This window comes from Stylophora pistillata, chromosome 8, assembly GCF_964205215.1.
Source record: "Stylophora pistillata chromosome 8, jaStyPist1.2, whole genome shotgun sequence".
In the NCBI taxonomy this organism is placed as follows: Eukaryota; Metazoa; Cnidaria; class Anthozoa; order Scleractinia; family Pocilloporidae; genus Stylophora; species Stylophora pistillata.
Window position 1 is genome coordinate 29,511,689 of NC_142526.1, and position 27,903 is coordinate 29,539,591.

A 27,903-nucleotide genomic window follows, 5' to 3' on the forward strand; every position below is an offset into this window, starting at 1 on the left:
GTCCAGTTTCTGCGTGTGCACCAGTCTAGGGAGTAGCTAACTCATGTCCTGTAATACTAAGTAAAACTTGCTACATGAATGACTGTTCAAAATGCAATGTAAAGAAAAATTTTCTATATTATATGTTAATTGCCAACTCACTGTGCGGCTGATATAGGTAGGAAATTGAATGAATTTCTTTTTAAGTAGCACTCTGCTATACTTAGCAACAAGCTGCCAAAATTAAACAGGAGTTTACGAATATTAACAGGGACAATTCAATTTAAAACGGGAAAAAAAACGGACGGATTCATTCAGAGCTTTGTGTTCTGATAGATTATAATTAAATCAAGGATTCCTGTAGAGGGTATTTCATTTTATTTTTCAATGTCCGCTTTATCTACATTCACTATCATTCAAATCCTAGAACAAATTCCTTACACGCGAATTTCAAATTTCAGCCCGCTTATGAACTTCTCCCATTTCAAGTACTTCTGTCAAGGACCGATCAGGAAACGCCGCGTGACGTCATTCTATACCCATTCTTATATGAAGTCAGCGACGTAAACATTTTTATCACCTGGACATGAAAACAAAACGTGAAACACCGCGCTGCTGAAGTGGATATCCAACATCATGAAGAGCAGAAATTCTCTTTCGGGCTTTCTTTTCATAATTTCTTTACAATCTTCAATGATTCCAGTGGCAAAATTCTCGCCGGATGAAGTTTCTTCAACTGATTTTAGTGCACCTCCTGGTCACTTAGAGCCGCTCGGATCTCAAAATGTGAAACATTCTCTTGAAGTTATCAACGACTTCTTAACTCCTATTGAGTTTTTCAAAAACTACGTATACCCCATCAAACCTGTCTTGATACGAGGGGGAGCAAAAATCTCGCCGGCTTTGACTAAATGGACGGACGAATATTTCCTCTCTTTACCAGAATCAAACGACTTTAATGTTACTGCAGAACAAAGAAAAAAAGAGATTCGAACATTCCCTGCCTACGATGTGAGCTTTAAGGAGTTTGTGTCAACGTACAGAAAAGAGGATATTTACATGGTGAATGGTGTTCCTCCTTTCTTGCAGTAAGTAAAGTTTGTTCTTACTTTGTTGAACTGACCAGGGGCGGATATAAACAGTTAATTCTGTATTTGCATAATTTTCTTCGACGGGTGTTAATCGTAAACTGCATGGTGTATTTCACAATTAATTGTTTTATTAAAAACGTTGAATTAAATTATTAAATTTTATTAAATTTTTAGCTCCCTTTTAATTTTAAGCTGACACGTATGCTTGCCATATTTGTAGATTATGGTATATTGGCTGATATACCATAATGGCAAAGCCAATAAAAAGTCTTGAATTGCATTATCCAATGATCTAGTTTTTAATAATAATTTTTATTAAAAACTGGATCATTGGATAATGCAATTCAAGACTTTTTATTGGCTCAGCCATTATGGTATATGAGCCAATATACCATAATCTAATTTCCGTACATTGTTAAATCCGGTTTCTTCTCACAAAATAAAGTCGAGAAGATTTGTCTAATATCTTGGGGGCGTTTTTTTAATAAAACAATTATTCCACTCTCGCTTGTTGGATATGAGATGATTATAGCCAACTCGGCGCTAAGTGCCTCATTGGCTATCTATCATCTCATATCCAACGCGCGCTTGTGGAATAATTGTTAATTATGAGTTTAAAACTGTATCATCAGTGAACTCCAAAATATCAAATACAGCTGATGCTGTGCCTTTAAGACTTAATAACTATTTCCAGATTAAAAAGGAAAACATTTTGTTAGGTTATATATAATTTTATAACGTTCACAGTTTATAAATGACGTACCTTTTTATGGTGATTTGTCTGAGGTGGCCTAGGTTGAGACCAATAACTAAATAAAATTTCACACATAATTTACAATTGCATTAAACAAGAGAAATTATACATGGTATGGTCCTGAGTATACTGAGTTTAAAATGTTGTGTAGAACTCTTTATTTCAAAAGATTCTGAATTTAGATTGAAGTCTGCAGATGTTGCAGAATGATGTTATCACTTTCTTATTGTTTATCAACTAGGAGGACGGAATCAATATTTAATATCCTGGGGTTACACTCGTGATTTAGAATGCATATTTGCTCCTTAGTATTTTCTCATATTACTCCATTATTATAGGAAAAGAATCACTTAAATTTTAGTTTGTAAGAATAATTAGAGAGTTGATTTTATTGTACAAGAGTTGTTGAATTTGAATGATTGACTTTTAATGCAGGAAAGATGTTATGTTACCTCCCCCACTCTTATGTAATGATATTGTGAAGGACAAGTTAATTGACACGGTTAGTCAACGTGCAATGTATTAAATTCACTAATAGATTTGAAGCCTTCTTAGAAAAGCACTTAAAGCCTGGACCATAAATTTTTATCCAAGAGTGAAGACTGGATTTAATAAGTTTCTTACACATGTCGATTTCTTCATTGACTTTGTTGCTTTTTGTATTTAGTGTGTAATTCTTTTGTTTATCATTTTGTGTGTTTGTGCAATCTTTTCCTTTCATTGTTGTAAATCACCAGGTGATGTGGTTCAGTAGTGGTGGCACAAAGTCAGTCTTACATAATGACGATGTTGACAACATCAACTGTTTGTTCAGTGGAACCAAGGAGCTTTTATTCATAGACTACAAAAAGTACAAAAAACAGGTGTGCTTGGCAACAATTTAAGTCTTTTTAGGGGCTGTTTTGTTTGAAAAAAGATTGTCACCTATTCCAGGGTTAGAAAAATTTACTGTGACATTTTTTCTCCTTCTGTTTATAATTATAAAAGATGGAGAGGCATTTTAAGCCTTTAATTAGAACTGTTTCAGACTGTTTTATTAAGACCCAGTTTAACTTCTTTTAATCCTGTATTAGTGCCAAATGTCATTCAAACACCTAGCCTTGGAAATCTGCATTTAGTTTTTAACAATTTACAGCATATAGTCATGTTTTCAGGTTATAATTACCAGTAAATATTGCTCTTTTGTGAGGTCTGAACCATGCAGTATTGTTAAAAGGCTTTTGTTTCCTTTACTGGTAAGGTTCCAATAGATTTCCCCTCTGGTGGCTATTCTGGTGTAGATGTTGATCGGTAAGATAATAACAATATCATTTCGAAGTTCATCACTGTTTTTGTCATGAAGTGGTATTATAATTTTCCTACATGGTTGTGTATTGGAGGTTGCACATGACTGTTTTTGTGATGTTAAACTTAAAACTTGCTCACATTTTGCAACTGATCATAAGGGACTGTCTATACTAGAAGCAAAATTGATTTCTCTGTATCATTTGCAAGGTGATCTTTGTCCAAACAAAAACGAAATAGAAGAAGTATAATGGATAGCTCTGAAAACAAATGCTTGACTGTTTAATGATTATAATAGAAATTAAGTTAAATTCCTTGTTTTCCCAATTTTTTTTTTTTGAAAGTCTGGCAATATCATTTATCCAGCCAAGAGATGAATGGAAGGGTTTTGAAGGAAGGAATTAGCTCCATAACAGAGCATGTTAAGAGGTTGAACTGAAAGAGAGGCCTTGGAGAGCATAACTGTGAATGCTACCTTTTCAGTGTTGATAAAATCTTTAAGATTCAATTGCTTTAAAGTTGCTTTGATTTGTTTCAGGGTTGATTTTGTTAAGTACCCCAGTCTAGAAAATGTAGAGTACTTTAATGTGACAATGGAACCCGGTGATTGTTTGTTCATTCCTTACAAATGGTGAGTTTTGTATATTTGAATAATCATATATTGTTTTGCGCTGTTTTGTAAATTTGCTTTTTATTGAGGTCAAGTTGGTTTTATTACAAAATAATATCTTAAAAGTACATGGCATGAAAAAAGCTACTTTTAGGAGTAATGTTGATTAAGCTTCATGCTACAGAAAGGGGATACTGATTCAAACTACAGTATGGCTGAATGGGCCACCAAGCTTGAATGCAGACTTTAAGGAAGTTCTTCAGAAAGTCTACAAGTGGAGGGAATCTTATGATTCTCAAATGAAAGACAATATTGTAAAGGAAAGTATAATGTTCTAATGAAACTGGAATTTTAATAGTTTAAGCTAGGGAACTCTAAGGGTTAAAATTAAAATGGGTTTATAAGAATATTTCACTGAATATCTAGGAGATATTCATCAGTCTTGATTTATATTTAACAATTATTAGCTGAAGGCGAGGGTGAATATCATCAAATAATCCCCTCTACTTCGTCTCGGGGATTATTCTACATTTTAACCCACCCATTTATTTTGGCGCGATTTTATTGGTTACTTTAGGTCATGTGGTGTAAAATCACAGGACAGTTATCACACAATAACCCCCATCTGTGTCGATATTTGTCCTCCAATTTTTTCGGTGAAAAATAAACATAGTCAACACAAGAGTTTCAACTTTTCCGTTCTCCTATTTACATGGAAAGAAACCAAACTCTTTTTTTTGCTTGCTTGCATCAATCACGTGCATTCGCCATCAGATCACCACTGGCTTTTTTACTGTGTTTATGCGCAGTTTAATTGTGATGTGAAAATTGATGGGAGGGTTATAAAATAAATAAACCCCGTTCTGGCTTGCTGGTATGTCAGCTGATAATGTCCTTGGCTGAGAGATTGTCTCAAAATTTCAGATTTGCCCTCGAAGCTTCGCTTCTTGGCCAAATATTCATTTTTCGGACAATCTCTCAGCCACGGACATTATCAGCCTACATACCAGCTGCCCGAAGGGGTTTATTTACTAAATATTCACTGAACCTGAAGCGAATAATTGTTTTAGACAAGTATAATTTCAGAGCTGAACAACAGAGAAATTTCTAAAATCTTAACATTTTAGTAACATTTATTAACATTTTATTTTAACATTTTATATAAACTGCTTGGAGCGGTTTATATGGCATCATATAAGGAACTGCTCAACCAATCAGATTGCTGGAAACTTGGCTCAACTCTGAAATTATACTAAAAACATATGTATATGTTTTGCTAGCTCTGATGAAGGGCCGATGCTGGAAATGTCAGCTTAGAAACTCGTTATGGTGGCCACTATTTATGTTACCAACTCAATTGATAAGACCAAACTATCTTGTTACAGATATATTTCATTTGATTATCTGCAGGTATCACCAGGTACGCTCATATGATCGTAACATAGCTGTGAATGTTTGGTGGAAACATTTACCTGACTTTGTTCCACAAGATTGTGATATGGAACCCAACCAGACATTAGACAATTTCAGGTTCTCAAGTCTTGAAGAAGATGCAAGTAACAGTCAAGAACAAGAAGGTTTCATGTAAGTGAAATTTTCTAGGGTACATATAATTTTTTAACTGTGGTATAGTGTATCATTCTATTCAACTCGATCAAGACGCATTTGGCTTACAAAGGGTCTTTAACAGTTGACCATGCATCAGCCACTATTAACTTCTGACCATCTTTTCAGTTTATTGAAAGAAATAAACTAATTCTTTGGTATGTTTTGTATATACTAATTAAAAACAATTATTCACCTCAGTGTCAGTGGAAATGGTGTATATTTACCTCCACTTGTCAAATAGTTAAAACCTTTATCCACCCAGGCCTCTTATACATCGTTCTGATGAAGGAATAACGCTTGAAACTTCTCAGCTTTATGGTGGCCAATTTACAGTGCTGATAAAAACAAATTATCTTGTTATACCCCTACCAATACAGCAAAACAGTTTCTTCACAAATGTAACCCCTCTGATACATTGGTATAAATGATTCAAAAAGGAGGGGGGCATTGGGGCCTCTGGGAAACCGCAAAACTGGAGAAAAAAACCTCCAAAACCGAAAAATCAACGAAAAAAGGCAGCAAAACCGAAAACCACATGCAACCCTGACAAAACTGCTACATTTTCACCTTTAAAGGGGGGCAAAAAGGAAAAACCGAAAACTGTATCAGAGTTTTCGTGAAAACCAAAAACCGAATGCAAAAACATGTAAAATCTGCAAACCGCTCTGAATATCAAAACCAAAAAACCGATCCAAAAAATAGCCAAAACCGCAAAACCGAAAATCCCAAAGCTCTCCTCAAAAAGGTTTCTCAGCTGATAAATTTTCTTTCAAAATTTTTCTTTCAGGGGACACATTAGTGCGCTGGTTGCCAATGGTCAAGTTGGTTTTAGGGAGTTTGAAGACAAATTGAAAACAGTACGTTCTAGGTTTTTACTCTGACTTGCGACTCTCAGGGGTGAAGTGGTCATTAAACTTTTAAACCCTGTAAACCCCAAGAGTGACCTGCGTCTTGTTTCTCCTTACAGCTTTGTAATACTGCTGAATTCTTGTAAATCACGAGTTTAAAGGAATTGATCACCAACCTAAGCAACTTTGACTGTTAAACAAATTCTCCTTGTCCACAACATAGGAAGTGAATAGATAATAGTATGAATAATATGGATACTGACATCAGGGTTGATTTTCATTAAAATTTGTTTCTGTCAACATAGGGATAATTTATTGTTTCGAAATAACACCAGATTCTCAGGACTAATAGTCATTAGTAAGGGGACTATAAGTAAACAAGTTTTGGGTGGTAAAATGTGAAATTTTGATCCTTTAGTTTGTTATAATTTATTGCCAAGGCCACTTCCAAACTGTAATCATTTCAAAGAGTGAAATATTTATTGAGAAAATAAGAAATGAAGAGTTTTTATCTGAAAGTTATTTATTAAGTTTTATCATCAAATGATTATTATTTTTCTTTCAGGAGCCTGCCATTGTTGGTGATGAGCCTTTTGTGTGGAATGACAAGCTTTCAGCTGTGGCCAAGAAGGTTAGAATAAGAAAGTTTAACAAATCAACAGTGGTTTATTGTGGTCTGTACTCTTATCATCAGTGATTTTCTTTGTCACAGTGGTCAAAATGACACACGACGCAAAGTGGAGTGAGACTGCAACAAATTTTGACCACTGTGATGATGAATATCTTTTTGTCCATTTGTTTTTTTCATAATATTGATGTCAAATAAAATGGTTATTTCCCTGTTTGACCATTGCATGACATGTTCATGTGAGCAGGGTTATTATCAATGGCAAATTGGCCAATCAGATTGAGACATTACTGCCAATCGTAGTAAAATGCTGTTTAGCCAAGGTTTATTCATGCGATGAGTGAGACCTTGCCAATCAGTCAGTATCAACTGAAAAAATAAAAAAAACTGTAAAGGCATTAACCCTTTCTTGTTAAGATGCTTTTATTTAATCATATATATGTTTTGTTTTTAGGTTTATGGGGTTGGGTAAGGTGTTTGGGTAAGGGAAGCTATATCCTTTTGTTCTAACACCTGTATTTATTCTATATGTACAAATCTTGAAATAAATAAATAACCCTACCCTTTACTGAACTCCTTAGAGTGACTAGCTTCTAATTTCTCCTCACAGTGTCTGACCCTTGAATCAATTCTCAAACAAATTCTCCTTGTCAATACCATGGAAAATGTGGAGAAAAGATTGTATTGAATATCAATTTTCATTTAAGGGTGGAAAGGGGTAAGGGCCAAATTGTCACTTTTGGGTGTAAATAGGACAATCACTGACATGACTTCTGGAGGGCATATAGTTTATTTGTGGCCCAAGTAGCATCATTTGCACCTGAGCAGAGTGAGGGTGTAAATAATGCTACAAGGGACACAAATAAACTATATGCCCTCCAAACGCCTTGTGATTATCATTATCAATACACAAGGCCAAATCGTACAAATTCATTCAATAACATATATATCAGGATGGCAAATGCCATTTACAGCATGCAGTTTGCTGTTTGGCCCGCAAAAAGGAACATTTTAGAGAGGGTAGTCTGTCATTTGACCGCATGTAGTGGTAATAATGGCACTTGTTTATAAGGGGGTGAACTATCTTCTTTTGTTGTTAAATTAGTAACCCCCAGTTTCAAATCAAGCTTTTTTGTCTCTGCTTTGTCATGGAAAATGTTTCTGTTACAGGCAATAATCAACTATCTCTCTTCTCAGATATTCCAAGCATTAGACAACGACAAGGATGGCTTTTTTTCAAAACATGATGTCAAACTATTGGAGAATAATTCAGTAAGTTTAATTTTTTTTCCCAACTTTGTCAACATTACCTGTCCTTGACCTAAGTATCATTTCTAGCTAGTATTCCAGTTCTAAATATTTCCAATATTCTCATTTCTTGCAGTAATATTTGCCTCGTTAACTGGAATTTTTCTTAAATTGGAATAAGGACCAGTTTTCCTTTTCCTTCTGAATTTCTGGGAAGTCCATCAAATTTACATCTTGCCATTAGTTTATTGCATGACGTTTATATCATTTCCCCATATTTTGATAGGTGGAGAGTTTTGTTGAAAATGAATTGGCCAGGATTGAAGATATGATTGAAGATCAAATGGAAGATCAAATGGAATCAAACTATTCTCCCCATGACGAGGAAAAAGATGAACTTTAACTGATACCAATTGCTTGACCTCACTCAGGTTTACTTAATGAAAGTAGGTTAATGTTATTAAATCTAACGTAATTTTCTCATATAATTTATTTCGTGAGAAAATATATTTGAAAAAAGGGAAATAGCTAGGTCAATGATTAAGTCAAAGCAGAAGCAGTTTCAAAGATATCCCTGGGGCCCAGTTCGTTTCTTTTCCTTTGGAATCGCGGCCCCAGCCGAAGACGTTTTTACCGTGCGATAAGTAATCGTGTAATACCGTGCGCTGCCTTTCGTTTTTTGCCTTTTGACAGATTCTTCTAACCAAAATGCGTTCCCTGGGGGAGAAACGGCAATGGAAGTGTATTTTATGCCTGGGGAGTCAGTTAGGAGAGTGGAAGAATAATCTGGTGGTGTCAGCGGTGAGGAGGGGGGAGGGGAAGAAGGCGTGTGCAGGAAGCGTACAAGTATCCTCGGTGGTCGGCGTGAAAGAGGATGAGGATGAGGAGGTGAAAGTGAATCGTGTTTCTCGACCTCCCCCTCCCCCACAGATTAATGCACAAACGTTACTTTGGTTTTTATCGACTGAGTTAAAATTGTAAATTGGCCACCGTAAAGAGTTTTTAAAGTTAACGTTTTGAACGTTAGCCCTGACGAAGGGCTCACGCTCGAAACGTCAGATTTAGAAACTCTGCGGTGGCCAATTTACAATATCAACTAAGTTAATAAAACAAAATATCTTGCAAAACCCCCACTGACGCTGCACCTTTAGAAACTCACCCCCTTCATTTATTAGTACACATACAGTATTTTATCGTAACGAAAAACCAAGTCACTCAGGAGACCTGTTCACAACTGTTTAATGCATTAGTCGTTCATTTTGTAGATTAGATAGTTAGAAATCTCTCTTGACTATTAAAATTCCCAACAAAACAACAACATTCGATAAATCACAGTGGCCTGGTTCCTCATTATAAAGTATGGCAAAAATATCTTCATCTCTTAACTATTGCATGTGTATTTTCATTTAAAATACTGTACAAGTAAAGTCTGAATAAAAATATATTGAACTTTGATAAATTTATCACAAGCACTGACATCTACCACAGACTATTGATAAAATGTCATTTACAAATTACTAGTATTCATAGTAACTACCATTTCAGAAGGCGACTTTTTGCTGCAATAGAACCTTGAAACAACAGAAGACGATCGTATCATTATACAACTTAGGATCGAAAAAGAAACATCAACTGTCAGAAATTGTGGGCTTTCCATTCTTCTGACAATGTAACTGATTGGCAATTTGCGAGAGGAAAGAAACCGTAACATTATTGCAGTAACTATGTAGGGATGCTACATTAATTTCAAGCATCGGCAGGCTGAAAGTGTAATGTGGTCTGTCCTCTTTCAGGATCAAGAAGTCTGAAAATTTTTACTTTTCTGCTGCTTCCGATGGCACTAGAAGAAATGAAAAATAGGACCTGTAAGAAAACGTCAACTGACGCATTCATAATGTATGACTAACTGGTTTCGGTGAGACAACGAAGACTGATTTTCTGAGAACTACCTTTGAAACGGTTAAAGGATTAAATAGTATTTGTTAAAAAAACTAAATGTTGCAGACATCCTACCTCATATCCTGGGGTGTTAGAAGAATGAACTGTTTTTCTTGTTGTTCTTTGGCCACCTTTAACATCATTTCCATGCTAATCCGTCTGTTTACCATGTCCTGGAGGTCAGGAAAGAAGGGTAATGAGAATTACAGAAGCATTGAGATTTTTCCAATCATTTCCTTGTACTGCGAGGAAGAAACAAAATACTCTATTTGGGGAAAATTCTGCGTTTAAACATTTGAACTACATGTTCAAGTGCGAGTTGTAAACTGGTCAGTGGATGTTTCGCAAACATCCACAGCATTTTGATAACTGACTTTGACCACTTTACTCCCTCTCCATGATAGCCTTTGTGGGGAAGGTTACTGAAGAGAATGACCTTGATTTTATTTTACGCAAAAAATAGGGAACGAACCATTCGCCTGGTAAATCACCCACCATAAAGACATCAAATTCGTCCAGACATCGAAAAGGCGACTCCATTGCTTCCCATAGAGCCATGATAAATGAAACCGTGGAAAACGATCGCTCTCCTCCAGATAATGAACGGGTATCTTTGGCGACCCGTTTGATGCCCTGTTCAACATTAACCTAAAACAATTGAAAAAATTTTGAGTATTCTGAAGCCAAATGCTGAACAAATTCCTTATCTTAACCCGGTTTTACTACCATAAAGCTAACAGAAACGACTGCTCGTGTTTTCTGGTTAATCTGATCATACTATCATTGTCCGGCTGAGCAGAAGGTTATTGTCGGGGGCTTTGTCTATTACATAGTTGTTTTGAAATAAAGTGTTTCAGCAGTTTCAGTCGAGTGTCAAAAACCGAAACCAGAGTAATTCCAGCGACCAATCAGAACAAAGGTTTACATTATCGTAGCCAGTGAGAACTCAAGCTGCTTAAGGCGCAGGAAAACGCGAATGACAAACTCGCCATTGTTTTAGTTTTGCAGCTGATTGGTAGATAGAATGGCGTGAATTACCTGGACCAATCACAGAGGAAAGTTAAGTAAAACCAAAGCAGTCCTGGACTACTTTTGTCACTCCATTGGAAGTTAATCAAAATGTGTGGACCGAAAATTGTTTGGTCAGTTTTGCAGTGATGTTGTGACTGACCCTATTACTCCCATAGAAATTGTGCTGACGCATTCACACAGTGTTAGTTTTTGTTTGTTGGTTGAGTTCCCCGCTTCAGTGTGTTCTCTCGTCTCAAATGACGATCAGCCCATCATTCCTCGGCCCTTTCATGCAAGGCTCATACAGCAAGGCATAAACCTCCATATAAAAAACCTTGTATTAAAAGTACAAGAAAATACGGGTGGAAAATTACAAACTCTTACAAAGTAACCCACCTGAAGGCTAAGGGATTCATTTGCATGATCAAAAACCATCTTGCCGCTGTAGCCTCTCTGAGAGAGCATCATCGTGAAGAAGAACTTAGCACGAATAGCGATGTAATGCCGGTAATTTATGAATGCCTTAGCTCTTTGCTCCATGACCATCTTCAGGCGCTACATGCATGGAAGGAAAGTAATATGATAAATATTCAAATACTAACATACGACTGACTACTTTTCCTTACAAAGCTACACCAATATCGCTAACATTAATTCGAACCACTCCATTTAACAAACAGATTCTATGTTTCCGTCTGCGTATTTAGCAATCGATCACAGAAAATAATAATAATAATTTAATATTTATATTGCGTAAATTAACATGTGGATGTGATCAAATGCGCATCACAACACTTTTCGGGGGACTTTGGCCGGACTGTATCAGCAGTTTACAAACAATCGAAGGAAACTTATTTGAAGATACCCCCTACCCCCCGATTCCCAGTAAACAGGCCATACCACATCACAGTAATCTCGTGAGTGGGTTCTTTAACGTCCCCTGCCTAACCAAATTAACTAATTAGTAGATGCTGGAGACGGGACCTACGGTTTATTCGTCCTTATCCGAGAAGACTAGAATGTTTATCCATTTCTTGATATTATAGAAAGGTAGCGCATTCTCCTCAGTTATTTTAAGACCTTGAGTGTTGGTCCGGCCGGGGCTCGAACCATCGACCTCGACCTCCCGCACAACGGTCCGGCGCTCTAACCAATTGAGCTAACCAGGAGGCGGTTGTCAAACGCCATAATGTGAAAAGAACAAGTGACACACGAGGCGCATCACTGATGTTCTTAACACGTTTTGTGTTTGTGAATTCTCCCCTTCAGCTACTACACATTTCCTTGTCAATTAGTTACGTGAATTTGGTGTTAGATCAAAATGATAGTTTCTACCTGGTAAGTTTGAGTATTATTGTTACTTGTTTAAATAAATAAATAATAAATAATACTGTTTATTCAAACCTTTTGCAAAGAATGCTGAATTACAGGTTGATAAATTATATTAACGAGAAATATGGAAGAAAAAAGGGGAAAAACTGTACAAAATGCATTAAGCTACATACAAGTTTGCTGGATAATGCATGGATATTATATGGAGAGGTTACTTGTTAATCACTTCTGGGAGTGAAAAGAAAAAAAAAAGAATCTAGAAACTAAACCCGAGATAAATTGGTGGATGGTTGAGAGTGGTTAAAGGCTCAATAGCTCAAATCACTGGATCTTCCCTCGTATTCGGTTCTTACCTTATCCTCCATTATCGATTGTCAGACAATGAACTGAAAGGAAAAACTCACCCTGCTGTATTTTTTTAGGTTCTTCAGTGACTCCATAATACCTTCATACCGTTTTTTCGCTTCAAAGTATTCTCTTGTTATATCCTCGTGTCTACCTTTGCTAAGAGGGAACAAAGGAAAAGACAAAAATATATAAATATATCATGAACCTCCGCATAAAAGTAAGGGAAAGGGTTCCCCCTCTCCCCCACCCCCCAGTCCACTGCGGGTCAAAGTTAGCATTTGGTGGACTTTCCCTCTATAAGTTTGCTGCTACTAATTTAAACCTCTACATTGCTCTGAGCAAAGGTTACAAGCAAGTTATGAATTAATTTGAATCAGGGGTAGAACAAAAACTGTACTGTGCCATTCATAACACAAGTTTTAAAAAGTGTGCGTACTTTTGTTCTTCTGTTTGTATCCGTTTAGTTTTTTGAATGATTTCTGTTTCCAGACTTTTCACTGTTCTTCTTGTTGTAACCCGCTCACAAAACTCGCTGGCTTTTTGAGTCTTCACCTGTATAATGATAAAACAACAGTTAAAAGACAGAAATGCACTCTTTTACAATGCATCAGTGGTGGTAATGGTCATTACACGCTTGGTTTAAAACAAATATCGAATCTTGCTACTCTGGTGCTGAAGAAATCAATGGTTACAGAACATGACAATGTAAAGGTCGGCACACACGAGGGGACTAGTCCCTGCGGCTAGTCCCAGCGACCAGTTTCATGCGACTAGTCCCTTCGTGTGAACTACACATTTCTGTGGTCGCAGGGACCAAAATTTGGTTCCTGCGACTGGTCGCACGAATTCAAACTGGTTTGAATTCGTGCGACCAGTCACAAGGACTTGTCGCATGAAACAAATGTTTGTCCCTTCGTGTGAACTGTTTGTGCGACCAGTCCCTGCGACTAAACGGTACATAAGCCAATCACGGGTCAGTATGATGCGCGACTTCCGGTATTTGTAAACATTGCAGTTTCTTTGAATTTTCCCTGACTTCTAGATTTCTACAACTGAAGAATAAAAAACTATTTCTAGTTTTGTAAACATATACAGATGTCTTGGAGCCGTTTTGATGGAATTTTTTACCCTATTTGACTCTGTGTCTGTTAAAAATAAAATAAAAAAAACAAAAACGGATCACGTTAAAGCATGAATAATCCGACTGAATAAGTGTAGTTCGTTTGCGTTGATGTTTAATAGTGCTACAATGAAAAGTTACCAAATTTTAATTGTTTTCGTGTAACGCCCCAGACTAAGAAACATCATTTGCCTCTTAATTTTCCTATGTTCTTGTACAATTGAGTGCCCTCGTGTGAACGCCTTAAGGGACTAGTCCCTGCTACCGGTCCCCTCGTGTAAACCCTTCAAAGACTTGGCGCCGGGACTAGTCGCAGGGACTAGTCCCCTCGTGTGTGCCGACCTTAATATCACCAACAACTACCTACGACTAGATTTTTAAGATTATCTGTAGCTGTATCAAGATGTGCTCGAAATAGCAGCATGTAGAAGTACCAGTTATTAACTGACTAAACAAAGGGGTAATCAGGGTCTTTTTGGAAGAAGCAAGCAAGAGTATTGCTATTTGTTGTGGAAAGGATGCTCATTCATGCAAAATAATTTGTTGACTATGCCGTCGTTTCGCCCACGAGTCGTTTCGCTAACGTCTTAGGTCGTTTCGCCAACGTCTCAGGGCAGTTTGTTACCGTCTCATAGGTCATTTCACTAACGAAACCAAAAAAAGAGACGTTCGTGAAATAACCTAATGTTAGCGAAACGACCTATGCGACGTTAGCGAAGAGATAAAGGCTGATAGTTTCTAAAGAAACTGTTTGGGGCTTCGTCGGTGGGGGGGTAACGAAATAATTTGAATATATCAACAAAGTTGAAATGGTAAATTGGCCACCGTTACGATTATAAAAGCTGACGTTTCGAGCGGTAGCCCTTCGTCGGAGCGAAGAGAGTTGAGACGTAGGCGAACTGGTCATTAGCAAAAAGATTCGTAAGCGAAACGGTTGCATTTTCCGGGTATAGAGGAGCAATATGAAAGTAAACCGTCTTGCCCAAGATCAAAGTAAAACAAAATAACCCAAGCAGCGCTTGAACATGTCCTCTCTGGAGCCTAGGGCGCTGACTGCTATTTCACAGCATCTTCAATCAGTAAAAAAAACAGAAGTAAACTAAATCACAGCCACTGAGCTGATAAAATGGAAGGAGTTCATGTGTTTCAATGGGGTCAAACTTAGGAATAATAAGCGTTGTTAATGGCATCCTCACCCTGACCAGTTTCTTCATGTTTTCATGTTCCCTCTCTGCTTTTCTGATTGTATCCTCTATTTCCTTCACCTTTGTTTCAAAGTGTTTCCTGTGACTCTTCTTCGTCTCCATCTCCACTTCAATATTGTGTTGTTGAGTCTTATCAGTTGTGCAAGAAAAATAAGACATTAAAAAGTGACATCTCCCGGGTAATGTCAAGCGTTGGTTATACGTACTTTAATGGCTGGAAGTATTATAGGAAGAAATTTGTTTGTTTGTTTGTTTGTTTTTCACTTGGCTCTGTTATCAGCCTGCAGAGCAGTTTTCAATTAACAGTGAAAAAACCATAATCAAAGTACATTGTAATCACAATGCAATCACAATCAAGGTTTTAAATCATCATTAGCCAATTAGAACTCAAATAAACATGAAAACCATCACAAACGCGGAAAAATGCAGGTGACCAAGTCATTATTGGTTTTCTTCTTGTATCTGATTGATTACACCAACAACGGAATGAATTAATGAAAACCAAACAGCCACGGATTACTTTTGACATTCAATTAAAAATTGCTGTAAGAATGAAGCCAGCCTCTTAACCTGTACAATCAGTAAGCAAATTCTCCATACTATTTGCCATACATTTCTTAGCGTAGTCGGCAAGGAGAACTTGTTTAACAATCAACAGCGTCTTTAGTTGGTGATCATTTCCTTGATTGCCGTGACTTCCATCTGCGACTCAGGGTTATATAGTAAAGAAAAGTTACAATGTAGATACTAGTCACTTTTAGGGGTCAAAGAAATCCAAAAAAAAAAGGTAGAAAATCACCAAAATGATAAACTCAGAAACAAATTTTGGTCCAACTTATATGACTTGTGCACTGACCTTTAATGGTTCAGCCTTGTCTAACAGATTTTGTATTTTCTCCTTGTGCTGTGCCTCCTTCAGTTGTTGTATGTTCAGTTCATTGTGTGCTGTTTCTAACTCTCCTTCAACTTCAGCAGTCTGAAATGGAAAAAACCTGTTATGATCTACAAAATAGAGTATATTGGTTCTTTGAGAGGTAGACTTGTCAAATGCTTTCCCTTCCAATGCCACAGAAACTTGTTGAGGGTAAACCTGTAAAAGTTGTGGCATGAGAGGTGTCACCTCTTGTAAGGCATCCTTAACTTAAGCTAACAGAATGGCAGCATATGCAAGGTCCAAGTTGGATTTATTTTAATGAGGAAAAATTACACTGTCGAGGGTTCAAATGGGAGCTCAGTACACAGCATAACCTGTTGTGTCAGATCTTCCAACTGCTGAGTGTAGTGCTCAACTTCTTCCTCCTAGAAAAAAGAGAGAAAAACAATTATTACTCCACAGGAAAATAATCATAGTCAAACAAAACTGACAAGATAACTTAGGCCAAAAAATCTCTCAAGCAAGCCAAACAAGAAAACTTTAAAGGAAAAAGGATCAACTCACCAATGTTGTGACATCTGGAAGGTCCTCTTCTTCATAATTTTCAAGCTCCTTTATTTCCTAGAGTTAGATTGAAACGTTTGTAAACTCAAGGAAGTTTTTTCCTCACAGTACAAGCGAACTGTTTGATTAAAATTGCTGCAAAAAATAATCTTAAAACAATAAATTTCAGAAATCTTTAAATAGCAAACAGCTACTCAAAATCATACTCACACCAAGGGCTTTATTGACCAATTCTTGCTCACGAAATGCTTTCTGTTTTGCCTTTTGAAGCTCTCTCTGTGACACAACAGGAAAAATATGCACATAAATGTAATTGTTCTACTACATCCGGCAAAACAGATACATTCACCTACAAATGGGTTTATCCAATTTTAAGTCTTGCAGTAAACATCTCTGGGAAGATTGAAAAAGTTTCCATTGCTGCAGTTGACTGCTTAATGGGGTGTGCAATTACAAAGTTACAATTCAAGGGAAACTTATATCAATATGTCATCTGGAGAACTGTATATACCCACCAAAGAGTTTATTAATGCCACATTAAGGCTAAGGGATGGTGATTACATAAGGCCAGTTAAAATGCAGTTTTTTGTTACAAGATTATTATTTAAACCGATCAGTGACCCACCACATTATCTCTGATTGTTTTGTCAACTTCCTCCAAGTCTCTTTGACACTGCTGACGGTGCTGTTGTTTGTGTTGAAGATCCTGCTGTAACTGTCTGAGAAAGCAAAACAAAGTAAAAATCACAAAGAAACAATGAAATCACCACAAAGCCCCCTATCTGCAAGGGTTGGAAAATTTAGAGGTTACAGTATTTGTGCACAGTATCACAACCATCTCTGGTTCATCTCATTAAATGGCTTGACAAGACAACCTACCTCCAAGGCTAAGCATAAGAATAAGAAGGGAAAAAATTTTCCTCATACTTCCACTGGCATATTTGTGTTTAAGATCATTTTGCTAAGCTTGCACTTGTACTTGTGAGAGCAAACAAGTGAAAACCTAGCTCGAATCTTCAAAATCCATCTTCAAATTTTCCTCATATCAGCTTGGACAGACAAAGACCAATGAAAGTGTTTCCTTGGGGGGGTAAACCTATATTCCCCAACACTTAATGGAAAACTTTACTGTGTTGTTTACATTTTGTACATTAAACAAATAGCTCTCCAACCTGATCTCAACCTCAATGTCCTTCTGTAAGTATCTGGCTTTATCCATCATGGATGCATATGATCTGGCTGTTTTTCCACCAAACAGTTGATCTCCATTCATTGCATAAGCCTGAAATGTTCCATGATACATTCTTCATGATTTGAATATGGCTTTGAGAGGGTTCATTTTGTACCCAGCAAGACCTTCACCTTACTTTTGGAGATTTAAAAATCCTGATCTTGAAAGGCTAGACATATATTGAGCCTTGTGTCATCTGATCCTCTCTTTAGCACCTCAGAGATGTACTTGTAAAATTTACATGTCAAAATAAGGTAGGTTTCCAGTACAAAACTTACTGTTAACATAAGCATGTGTTGCATCTACGTAGTAAAAAGGGTGCTTTTATGAACGAAAATCCATTGGTTTGGACGGGGTTTGAGCTGAAGAAAACAGAATATCCAAACTCACCATTCTTGCTTTTGCTGGAGGGTGTTGAAACATAACTTGACGTGCTTCTTTGGGGTCCTCAATGAGTAAAACTGACTCTATGGCAACCTGCAAGTGAGAGTATCAGTGACAGTGACAGAAATTAAAACATATTCAGTCAGTAGGCAGAGTAAACCCAACATGGTGCTGGGGTTTCGTTACGGGCCAGGCACAGGGCAAATTGACTGGTTGTGAGGAATAGTTTATCTTATGAAGAAGCTCAGTTAAAAAAGTTATGCCTTCCTGTGGAAAATGCTAATGAAACCCTTGATGGTGTAAAATTGTAACTGATAAAAGTAAAAAAGATGGTTATTTTCAGAGAGGGGGCCAGGACTACACTTCCACCTAAACAATGTGGAAATGAATTGACAATACAACTGCTATCAAAAAGCTGAAAAACCACATGTGAAACATCTCTAAAGACGTCTGCACTGTACATACCCATGGTTTTGCTAACCTGATCAATCAGACAGTTTGCAACTACAGGGTTGTCAATAATCAGCATGTCTAAAATGGTAGGATACTTGCTTCTAGGTTTCTGCATTAAATCAAAGGTGACAATTCACATGTCAGGAACCGTGGCAAATAATTTTAAAACTGTTCCCAATTATTCAAGATACAGGTATATATGGGCACTCTCAAGGGCAAATTTTGCCTGTAGGATGGATAATTAAAGAAACTCAGTTAGAAGAAAGCTTAAGGATTGTTTAACAAGTGAACATTGACATAGGCATGCTCTCAAGTCAATCGATCACCCACAGAAAAGGAAAAACCAATAACTGTCTGATGGTAATTATTTGTCACAATTGATGTATTGCACTTACATTTCCTGAAACATCATGAACCTCATTCTGAATTGAAAAAACAATGTAGAATTATGAGAAACCACCATAACAGTCCACTTAGATACACAAAAATTGCATAGAAGAATAATCATTTTTGAAATTATGTCATATTACTGTGGCTTCCTTATGGCTCCAGTAACTTAACACTTCTTTTGTTAAGATCCAGCCAATCTTTTGTGTTTATATTACTCTTCACATTACACTTCTAGCTATACCCTTTGGGCTTTAATCCATCTCCTTCCTGAAGGTGAAAAGTTTCATTCTTTCAACTAAGATATCTAGCACAACATTTCCTTGTGAAAGCCACTTACTAATTATCCTGCTGCCATCTTACACCACTTCAAGAGTCTCTCTGGGCACCTTAACCACTATGTTCCCTTATCAATGAGTCAAAAGACAAAATAACTTTCTAAGACAAACCTGAAACTTGCTGATAATTATGGTGGGGATGTTATCTTTTGCACAGACTTGTTGGAAAAGCTGCTTGAGAACTTGCTGGTCGTGACCATCATGACAACAGAATGCCCAGCCAAACTTCTTGATGCAGGACTCTACTGCTAAAGCCCACTTTTGATCCTTTAAGGTTAGATGAGCACCTTAAATTACAAAAACTTATATTAATATCTTATATTATATGGTTAGAGTGAGTAGAAGTACTTATGGCTGGTTTTCACTTAATTACAACTGAGTCAGAAGAAAACAATTCTAAAATCCCTTGGTTAAGGGAAACTTGAAACTACCTGTATTGCTTGATCAGCAAATATTCTGATTTCTTGAATTTGGATTTAGTTCAAGCAGAGATTGGAACTCTCATAACTACAGTATAAACTACAATGTAGATATGAGACATCTTTTAAGGAATTTCAAAGCATTAGATGAAAAATTAAAATCACACTGGAAAACAAAAATCTAAATCTATTTTAGATGACAAAAAGGAAGATGCCTTTTTTGATAAAAAAATAAAAAATTAAAGAAAAAAGAAAGAAAGAAAGAAACAGTGTGTTACCAATGGGGCCAACAGGTTTTTGATGGAAATTTCCTCTCCGTTCAGCCTGCTCCACTCTTTGGAGAAGATCAGGTACCCAAGACCCAAATAGTTTGAGTTTGTTGTTACGGCTTCCTTGAAGATCTCTCAATTGTCTCTGAATTGCATCAGCTCTGTGAGTTGCATCATTCACATCTGTCCTGTAGAGAAAGAATGGAAGGAGAGATTTATTCTAAATACTCACCAAAAAGCAAAGGGGAAACAAGAAACTGTTTTGTGGATTTTCTGATTGTAGTAAGTGTTGTAACTCAACAAGCAGTGAATGTTAAATTTATACTTTTTCCTCCAGAAAACTGCAAGTATTAATTCCCTGCATAATTCTCAGGAATTTTACTACTGCAGAAATTGATTCCCACAAAACATAAAGAATTATTCCATATAAAAAATTCATAAAATTCCATAAAAAATTTTCCATATCAGAGAGATGGTAGCCTATGATAGAAAGTAATGGAAATATTTCCTTTTTGCTAAAAAATACTACATCTTGAATACAGGGCCTTGCACTTAAAATGTATTGTTACTGAGCTAAGGCAATTATCCTTTCATAATAAGAAAAACTACCTGACTTAAAATTACATTTAGCTTTTCAAAATCTACCTGTGCGGTTCAGTTACAGTTTCACAATTTCAACCTTGATTTTTAACCTTATCCATAACAATGAACCTCTTCTGGATACAAAAAGTTACTTGCTACCCTACCTCAGCTGGTAAGTTTTTTCTTTTGCTCTGCTGATTGCTTGTTCTAGCTGTCCTCTGTGATGATTTGTCATTGACAACTGGCTTTCCAGTGCTTTGAACTCATCTCTTTTGTGCTGAAGAGCATCTTGTCGTTGCCTCCTCTCTGATTCAAGATCACGCATAGCTCTACAAAAAAGAAATCACAAATTAAACAAAACTTGTGTGTATCATCTGCACTCAGTTAGAACTTTGGGATTGATTTAAAATAAACTACAAAGTTGTGCTATTTGAAGCATAACCTTGTGGCTCTTGAAAATCTCTGATAAGTGCAGAGTTGAGCAGGTTACTTAAAAAAAAAAAGTTAGGGACTAGAGTAGCATTCAAGTGATTTTACAACACAGCCCCAAATTGGAAACTCCCTAAACACTTACGTTTGTCTGATTTCCTCAATTTTCTCCATCAACTGCTTTTGATCATTCTCTGAAGTCTTCTTTTCTTGCTTCAATTTTCGTAGTCTAGACTGAAATAAATGCACATTCAAGCCTTCAAAATATATATGAAAGCCAGGATTTGTTTATTTTTGAGTAATGAAAGTGGGATTTCCAGGATTGAGACAACTCTCAAGATCTTGTCATTGTTATCTTGTCACTTTCTGAGTTTCAATTTTTGAATGTTCAGTGGTGATCTATCCAGTTGTGACAGTCTAAATCTAAACAAGGCAAAAAGGGAATGTGTAATACCTTAATAAAAAACAAAAAAACATTGACAATGCAAGCACACCTGTTTTTCTCTGTAAAGATTTTTCTTTTGTTTAAGTTCATTGCATATGGCAGCTTGTTCTCCATTCAATTGTTTAGCCTCTTGAGTGATGGCATTGAACTGCTGATTGACTTCAGCCCACTGATCTTCGAAGTTCTTTATTTCTTCCTTTAATGAAATAATCCACAAATTGTAATAATGTTAATAAAGATTTCAAACAGCTACTTCAGAAATAAAAGGTTCAAGAAAAAGACACCTCATGCCTGATCATTGTTGTCAGTCCCAAGAAACAACTAATTTATGGGAAGAAAGGCAGAAAAACATTCTCCAGAAGTTGTTTGTTGATTATTAAAACTTAAACATTCAAGAAGAGGATTATCTATTTCACCTGCATATCAAAGGAATGTGAAACGATTTACATGCATTATACCTGGCAAGTTGCAACTTTTTCTTCATATTTTGGCAGCCTTGTCTTCTGACTTTCTTCTTCTCTTGCTAGTGGAGCAAGTAGCTATAGTACAACAAGAAAGCACATTTAAACACAGGTCTTCACTAGTCTTGTCATATTGCTGTAAACTGCTGTTCTTGTTCCCTCAGCCCACCCAACTGACACTGCAGCTAAGTGGGTCCCTTAGTCGTCGGCACACTAACAAATGCACATGAGCACAATGCTAGTCCTGAGTGCGCAAGGATGATCTCATCATTGGGAACACTGGGGTTCTCAACTGAACCCATAACCCACAACACCTGTCATGGGTGTCACTAGCAAGTGTTACAGCCAACCAGAAGATCAATTTGTCTATTAAATACACATAAAAGAATGACTTTTTGAAGAGGTAACTGAGTTTAGGATTGGCTGTTAGTTGGTTTTAGTTTTGGAAATGAATAGCCTGTCAGCAGACCACAATATGATCAAACAATCACTATACTTCACACTTGTGTCTGAAATGTTGAAGTACGGCCACCATATTGAAGTACCGTAATTTCCGGCCATTTACCCACAGGTAATCTGTTGATTTTGCCCTAAACATGCGCCACTGCAAGCAGTAGGGAGGTGCGGGTTATGTGACAATTTTGAAATCTACTGAAAGTTGAATTGAAAAAAATTTCACCTACCTGCATTTCCACCTCTAAAATGAATTTTACTGTATTAAGAGTGCCACAAAGCAGCATGAAAACATGATGCTGACTCGAGTTTATTTCACGCACAATTAGTTGCGTGACGAATAGATTTTTATTGGCATGTGTGTAAATTTTAGAAATCAACAATTTAACATGGCGTTGAATGATCCCTCGCACAAAATGTGGCCATGAATTCGCATTCTGTCGAGTATGAAACATTGAGAGCCTTTTTGTACAAATTTTCTTTGCTTTTAAGGTGCAGGTTATCCACTAGTGCAGGTAATCTGTTGACTTTTTTTTTTTTGCCACATGCAATAATCGGCCATGCAGGTAAACGGCCGGAAATTACGGTAGTAAATTCTAGGCCTGACCTCTTGCAGATGTCATCTTCCAACATGCTAAAACATGGCTGCTACAAAGCGAAAGGCTTATGGCCCAAGATTCATGACATTAGGCCATGTACTTTAGTGTTACTCAGGAAAATAGCAGAGCAACAGCTGTACAAAATTCTGACGAGAACCCTGCACATGTATGCACACAGAGAAGAATGCATGTTGCAGACCACATTTTAAGGACCACATATACTTGCTAACAGGCATGCATACATACATGCAAAACAAACAAATTTGGGAACTGTAATGTAAACCACTTCTAGAAGTTTTTGAGTTGTTTCAACAGAAGGATGAGATTATAAAAGGGAGCACAATAGCTATAGTGTACATAGAGCAGGGCTTCAGAGGGTTGCACTAATAATGATGCACTGATATAGTAGGGATCTGATCTTTAAATTTTAGCAATATCTAATCAAGTAATTTTGCAAACAATATACCTTTTCTGTTTCAAAAACTTCTGCCCACACTCGCTCCTTCTTTAGATCTTCTACCTGCTCCTTCATATTTTTCAATTGTGCAATATCTTTGTATTTTTCTTCTAGTTCCTGCACTTGATGCTGCATAGCTGGGAGGGTCTGCAATGAGTTAAAATGACATGATTTTTCTTTCCTAGCACTGATCTTGAAAGGTATTTAGATGTATTTATAACCAAGTGGTGCCTATGTACCTCTTGTTTCCTGTCCAAAGTATTTTTGATAATATCCTGCTGTTCAATAATCAGCTGATAATCTGTGCTCATCTGCTCCAATTGGGTGGCTTTAAGGAAAAACTAACAAACAAGGAAAGAAAAGTTGAATACCAGGCTACAAATTCATTTGTCTTCTCTTTCTATTAATCACTGACAAAAGTAACCCCAACAAAAATTGACACAAGATTCTCTGAAAGCTATCCTCTTTTCAAGTCAGATCAATTGCAATAATAATTGATTACAATCTACAGTTATATGACATTAAGTACAAAAAACATGTACCTTGTATTTGTCTTTAGGATCTGAAGAGTTGAGAAAATTTCTACTAGTGTCTTGATTCAACACTGATACTGGGTTATCTACCTGGGACACAATTCAAAATTATCATCATCAAAATCAGTGACCAATGTCCTCACCAAACTGTATATTCTTTAACCCTTCACAACCTAAAATCAGCGTATTCTCCAAACTGTTCTCTCTATACATTTCCTCAGGAGCTGATGAGGAGAATTTGTCTAACAATCAAGAGCTTCTTGAGTTGGTGATTGTTTCCTTTATTCTCCTGATCTTAATGTTTGATTCAGGGGTCATATTGTAATGAGAAATTACATACTAATCACTCTTAGAGGTCAAATAGTTACGTAGAGTTGTAAGTCCAGTTTACCTGAATGTTGAATTGGTCCAGAATGTGATTCAGTTCATCCTTTTTCTGTGATATTACTTTACCTGAAACAAAGGAATATTGAAGATATTTCCCATCCTCTGTTTATGAAATCAAGTGTGTCTGATAACATTTATGTATGTATATTGCATTTCCTGAAGCAAAGGAATATTGAAGATATTTCCCATCCTCTGTTTATGAAATCAAGTGTGTCTGATAACAATTTATGTATGTATATTACTTTTCCTGAAGCAAAGGAATATTGGAGATATTTCCCACCCTCTGTTCATGACAGTAAAAGTGTGTCTGATAATAACTTATGTATGTACCATCATGTGATTTGAGCTTATAAGATCCACTCCCATCACTACTGATTCTTCTTTCCACTGTTATAGACTCTCCATATTCGTCTGGTTTGTATGCATCCTGTCCTCTGTTTCGTAGCTTAATTGAGACTTGAGCATAACTGAGACACAAAAAATTAACTTAAGATAACATTGATCAATAACTTAATTTCTTAACATAGCTAAATATCACTTAAAGGCCCATTTTCAACCGAGATGCCTTGCGCGCCCAGATCATTTTAAGAAAAATACGCTATTTTCCTTGAAGTTGTGGAATCGCCTTGATATCTTCTTCCATCTTACTAATTAGGGCTTTCAAAGTTCCATCTTGAATCATGTGTGAACAACAAACTATCGTAGTAACCATATCAGTAAATAGTTTTTAATTCTTACATGTACGACGGTGAAAAACGTCATTTGAAAAGTTGATGCTGCTGAAGAAGTGGTCTAGAGGAAGGCCGGGTCTGCCCGGCTCGGCAAAGGTTATTCGACTTCGAGAGTCTGTGTATGATTTATGGAGGGCAAGGAAAACAACAATGGGTTTCGGTAACACTACAGACAGTGCTTTTGCGGAAATGTTATTGCATTGTTCCTACGATGGAACTAGAGACTCCGGGGAGATTTTTTCGAGGTGAGAATAATTATTTGATTGATTTTTACTTGAGATCCTGAGATATGTATGTAAGCGATCTCATTTGTACAAGTCGTTATTCTATAATTGAAATGCATAAAGTAAATCAGTTTTGGCCGATATTGGTTATTTGTTTATATTTTATTTAGTGTTGAAGCCGAACAATCTCCTTCAACATCAAGTAAGCTTTGTACAAGTTTTATACACAGACTCGATTTATGATTTTTCAGTCTCAACTATTTAGCTGCAAATTTCTTTACTGTGTTCTTCACCAAATCTTTGTTTTTCTTTTTAATAGTGTTTGTGAATGACTATCAGAGTTTGCCATTTAACAATAGCGTGATTCCAAAACAAAAACAAACGACTGCAAAGGATCTCGGATGAAAATGGGCCTTTAAGCTAAGTTAGACTAGAGACCATGCTGGACAGCCCCATGTCTACACAGGAGCTGTTCAGGTCACATACTTGTTGAAATTGCAACTATGATCCCCTCCTAGCCATTTTGGCAAGTATTGGGTAAGAACATACAGTACAGTCATCCTCTGGTTAGAAATGCAATGATGCCTGGATGGATGCCACTCACAAATTTGTCATGGTTACTACTTGCACCCAGTTGGAGTTCTTGGCTCCATTATCCTCTCTAGCAACTCCCAAGTCCTCAATCCTTAGATAAACATTACTCTAACTAAGTCATATACCTTTGTCAATTATCATATAAAACTATAAAGTAGAAGATAGCAAGGAATGCCAAAGTTTCCAAAGGCATGCAGAAATTTCACAGAAACTGGGTGAAGCTTTGCTCATGCCAAGCCTGATTACTCTGTTTACGCTAAAAGTCAAGAAATTTCTCACCTGCACTTATCTTTTATGAATCCCTTGAGAGAATTTCCTCTGTTGGTAGTGGTGGCCTTTCCACCTAATCCTACCACTAATGCTGTCATAATGGCACTCTTTCCACCTTGAAAATAGATCAAGGAAAATCAAAATCCAACCTTCACCTCTCTTCTGAACTACTTGAAAGATAACCAATTTTTTCTCTAATATGACGTGAATCTACATGTAATCAACAGACTAAAGAATGGCTGTAAAATTTAAATAACCAATGCATGTTCTAAGCAATAACAAATTTGTATTCATCCACAACTTTGTCTCCTTTCTTCCTTTTTTCAGGCACTCATCACAAGTAATTTTATCAAAGTAACATTCTTCTTTTTTTGGGTTTAAAATTAATTGGAAATAACTGCAGTGTCCTCCTTTTCAAGCAGTTACTGGAAAATTTACCTCCTGAAGTACATCTCATCGTCACCTAAAATCACTTTGGATTGTTCAAAAGTCAACAGGTCAAAGACTACTTCATCATGTTGAAAATTCTTTTTATATGTCATGCTAAAAATATTGGGAGGACACTGTAACAGGTCAACTTGTTGCTGGTTGGTTGTGATAAATTCACACCACCACCAAATTTATCAATCAGTAATTTGTTTTTCTACCGTCAAAGTTAATTTTCATGCTGCAGTAATACTTGACATGACTTGGAAAAAATTAGTTTTGTTCCAAACAAACTTACTTCCATTTCTTCCAATGATAAAGTTAACATTTGGTCCAAGAGGCACTTCTAGCATAGTGTGGCACATGAAGTTCACCAAAGTCACCTTCTCAATAATTCCAACTTCAGCCTCTGACTGCAAAGTTTTAAAATGAATATTCACAGAACCTAATTAGTACTTGATATTAACAGTCATGTGGGCATTTTATTCAAGAGGTGCTTATCATTTGAAAATTCTTTATCACCCCTAATGGGAAGAAACACTATAAGTATTCCTCTACTTTTTTCAAAGGAATCTTGGTAAGTTAAAAATTTTTCCATAACAAAATGGAAAAGGACTTGTTGTGAAGATAATTCCTTAAAATTAATGATGTTACCTTTAGAACAAATACATGTCAGAAAAATAAGTTTCAGCCGCTGTGCTCATAATCAGTCTCAATAACTTTTTAATACATCCCCTGATTTCCACTGCACCTTTAATTAATATTAATAAATTAATTATTAAAGATGCATTTTAATGTAATCGCTATAAATCTGATAATCTTGGACCAGAATTACCGGAGTTAATTTTAATATTCCACTCATCGTTTTGTCCACCTATTATTTAAGAAGTGCCGCAGCCAGTATCCTATTTACCAGTGAAAAGTTGTTGTTTATTGTCTGATCGAGGGTATAAGGTAAACTATGTATTCTTACCGTAACTGGGAAATCTGGAGCTTGCGAACAATTGAAAGTATCTTTTTCCATACTTCCCTCGTGTGCTACACTTCTAGCTGAGGAAACTCGTTTTTTCTTGGGTTGAGGTGATTCCCCTTGCGTTTCTTGATTAACTTCTACTTCTTCTTCCCCATCTGATGCTAACCTTCGCTTTCGCGCCATGATGTTACTTCGGGTTTCTTCCCAATAATATCTATAAAAACCTAGAGCTTCTTAAACAAAAATCTATTAAAATCTTCAATTACTAGATAAATAACTATCCGGTAAAACAAGAACTTCTCCGGTGAAATTTACGGTACTAAAATACAGTTTTTAAAATGCATATCAGTATTATGGTTTGTGCTAAACACGTTCAAAATGGCGCCAAAGCCATCTGATCACATGACCACGGGAGA

At 36.5% G+C, this 27,903-nt stretch overlaps 2 protein-coding genes across 3 annotated transcripts; one reads left to right on the forward strand and one right to left on the reverse strand.

Moving 5' to 3' along the window:
- The first annotated feature begins 519 nt into the window (after positions 1-519).
- LOC111322413 (tRNA wybutosine-synthesizing protein 5) lies at positions 520-9,509 on the forward strand. Of its 2 annotated transcripts, XM_088731957.1 has the most exons (11): positions 521-1,067; positions 2,260-2,326; positions 2,562-2,687; positions 3,065-3,114; positions 3,647-3,739; positions 5,129-5,302; positions 6,114-6,183; positions 6,740-6,805; positions 8,000-8,074; positions 8,337-8,496; positions 8,744-9,509. In XM_088731957.1, exons 1-10 carry the CDS (start codon positions 616-618, stop codon positions 8,451-8,453), a joined length of 1,290 nt encoding a protein of 429 aa, XP_088588083.1. In that variant the 5' UTR covers positions 521-615; the 3' UTR covers positions 8,454-8,496; positions 8,744-9,509. The 2 variants fall into 2 exon arrangements, with proteins under 2 accessions (XP_088588084.1, XP_088588083.1); XM_088731958.1 differs by lacking the exons at positions 8,000-8,074; positions 8,337-8,496; positions 8,744-9,509 and adding an exon at positions 7,257-7,979 and having other exon boundaries at positions 520-1,067.
- Positions 9,274-27,872, reverse strand: LOC111322894 (structural maintenance of chromosomes protein 6). Its single transcript, XM_088731954.1, has 30 exons — positions 27,488-27,872; positions 26,813-26,927; positions 26,098-26,203; positions 24,600-24,736; positions 24,274-24,335; positions 23,892-23,972; positions 23,589-23,690; positions 23,359-23,496; positions 21,838-21,918; positions 21,429-21,575; positions 21,080-21,168; positions 20,670-20,834; positions 19,933-20,111; positions 19,347-19,522; positions 18,906-18,932; positions 18,539-18,619; positions 18,064-18,150; positions 17,615-17,724; positions 17,068-17,161; positions 16,653-16,718; positions 16,443-16,499; positions 16,253-16,303; positions 15,861-15,980; positions 14,996-15,133; positions 13,116-13,231; positions 12,736-12,835; positions 11,396-11,554; positions 10,484-10,636; positions 10,064-10,161; positions 9,274-9,890 (listed from the first exon to the last, which is right to left on the reverse strand). Exons 1-30 carry the CDS (start codon positions 27,668-27,670, stop codon positions 9,797-9,799), a joined length of 3,312 nt encoding a protein of 1,103 aa, XP_088588080.1. The 5' UTR covers positions 27,671-27,872; the 3' UTR covers positions 9,274-9,796.
- Between the last annotated feature and the right edge of the window lie 31 nt (positions 27,873-27,903).

Bases quoted from the DNA above. Each gene is read 5' to 3' on its own strand.
- LOC111322894 (XM_088731954.1), bottom strand. From the start codon at position 27,670: ATGGCGCGAAAGCGAAGGTTAGCATCAGATGGGGAAGAAGAAGTAGAA. The intron at 23,497-23,588 runs GTACATAGGCAC...AACTCATTGCAG, and splicing joins CTTTGGACAGGAAACAAGAG to ACCCTCCCAGCTATGCAGCA. The intron at 11,555-12,735 runs GTGAGTTTTTCC...CCATGCATGTAG, and splicing joins ACCTAAAAAAATACAGCAGG to CGCCTGAAGATGGTCATGGA.
- LOC111322413 (XM_088731957.1), top strand. From the start codon at position 616: ATGAAGAGCAGAAATTCTCTTTCGGGCTTTCTTTTCATAATTTCTTTA. The intron at 2,688-3,064 runs GTGTGCTTGGCA...TTTACTGGTAAG, and splicing joins ACAAAAAGTACAAAAAACAG to GTTCCAATAGATTTCCCCTC. The intron at 8,075-8,336 runs GTAAGTTTAATT...ATATTTTGATAG, and splicing joins AACTATTGGAGAATAATTCA to GTGGAGAGTTTTGTTGAAAA.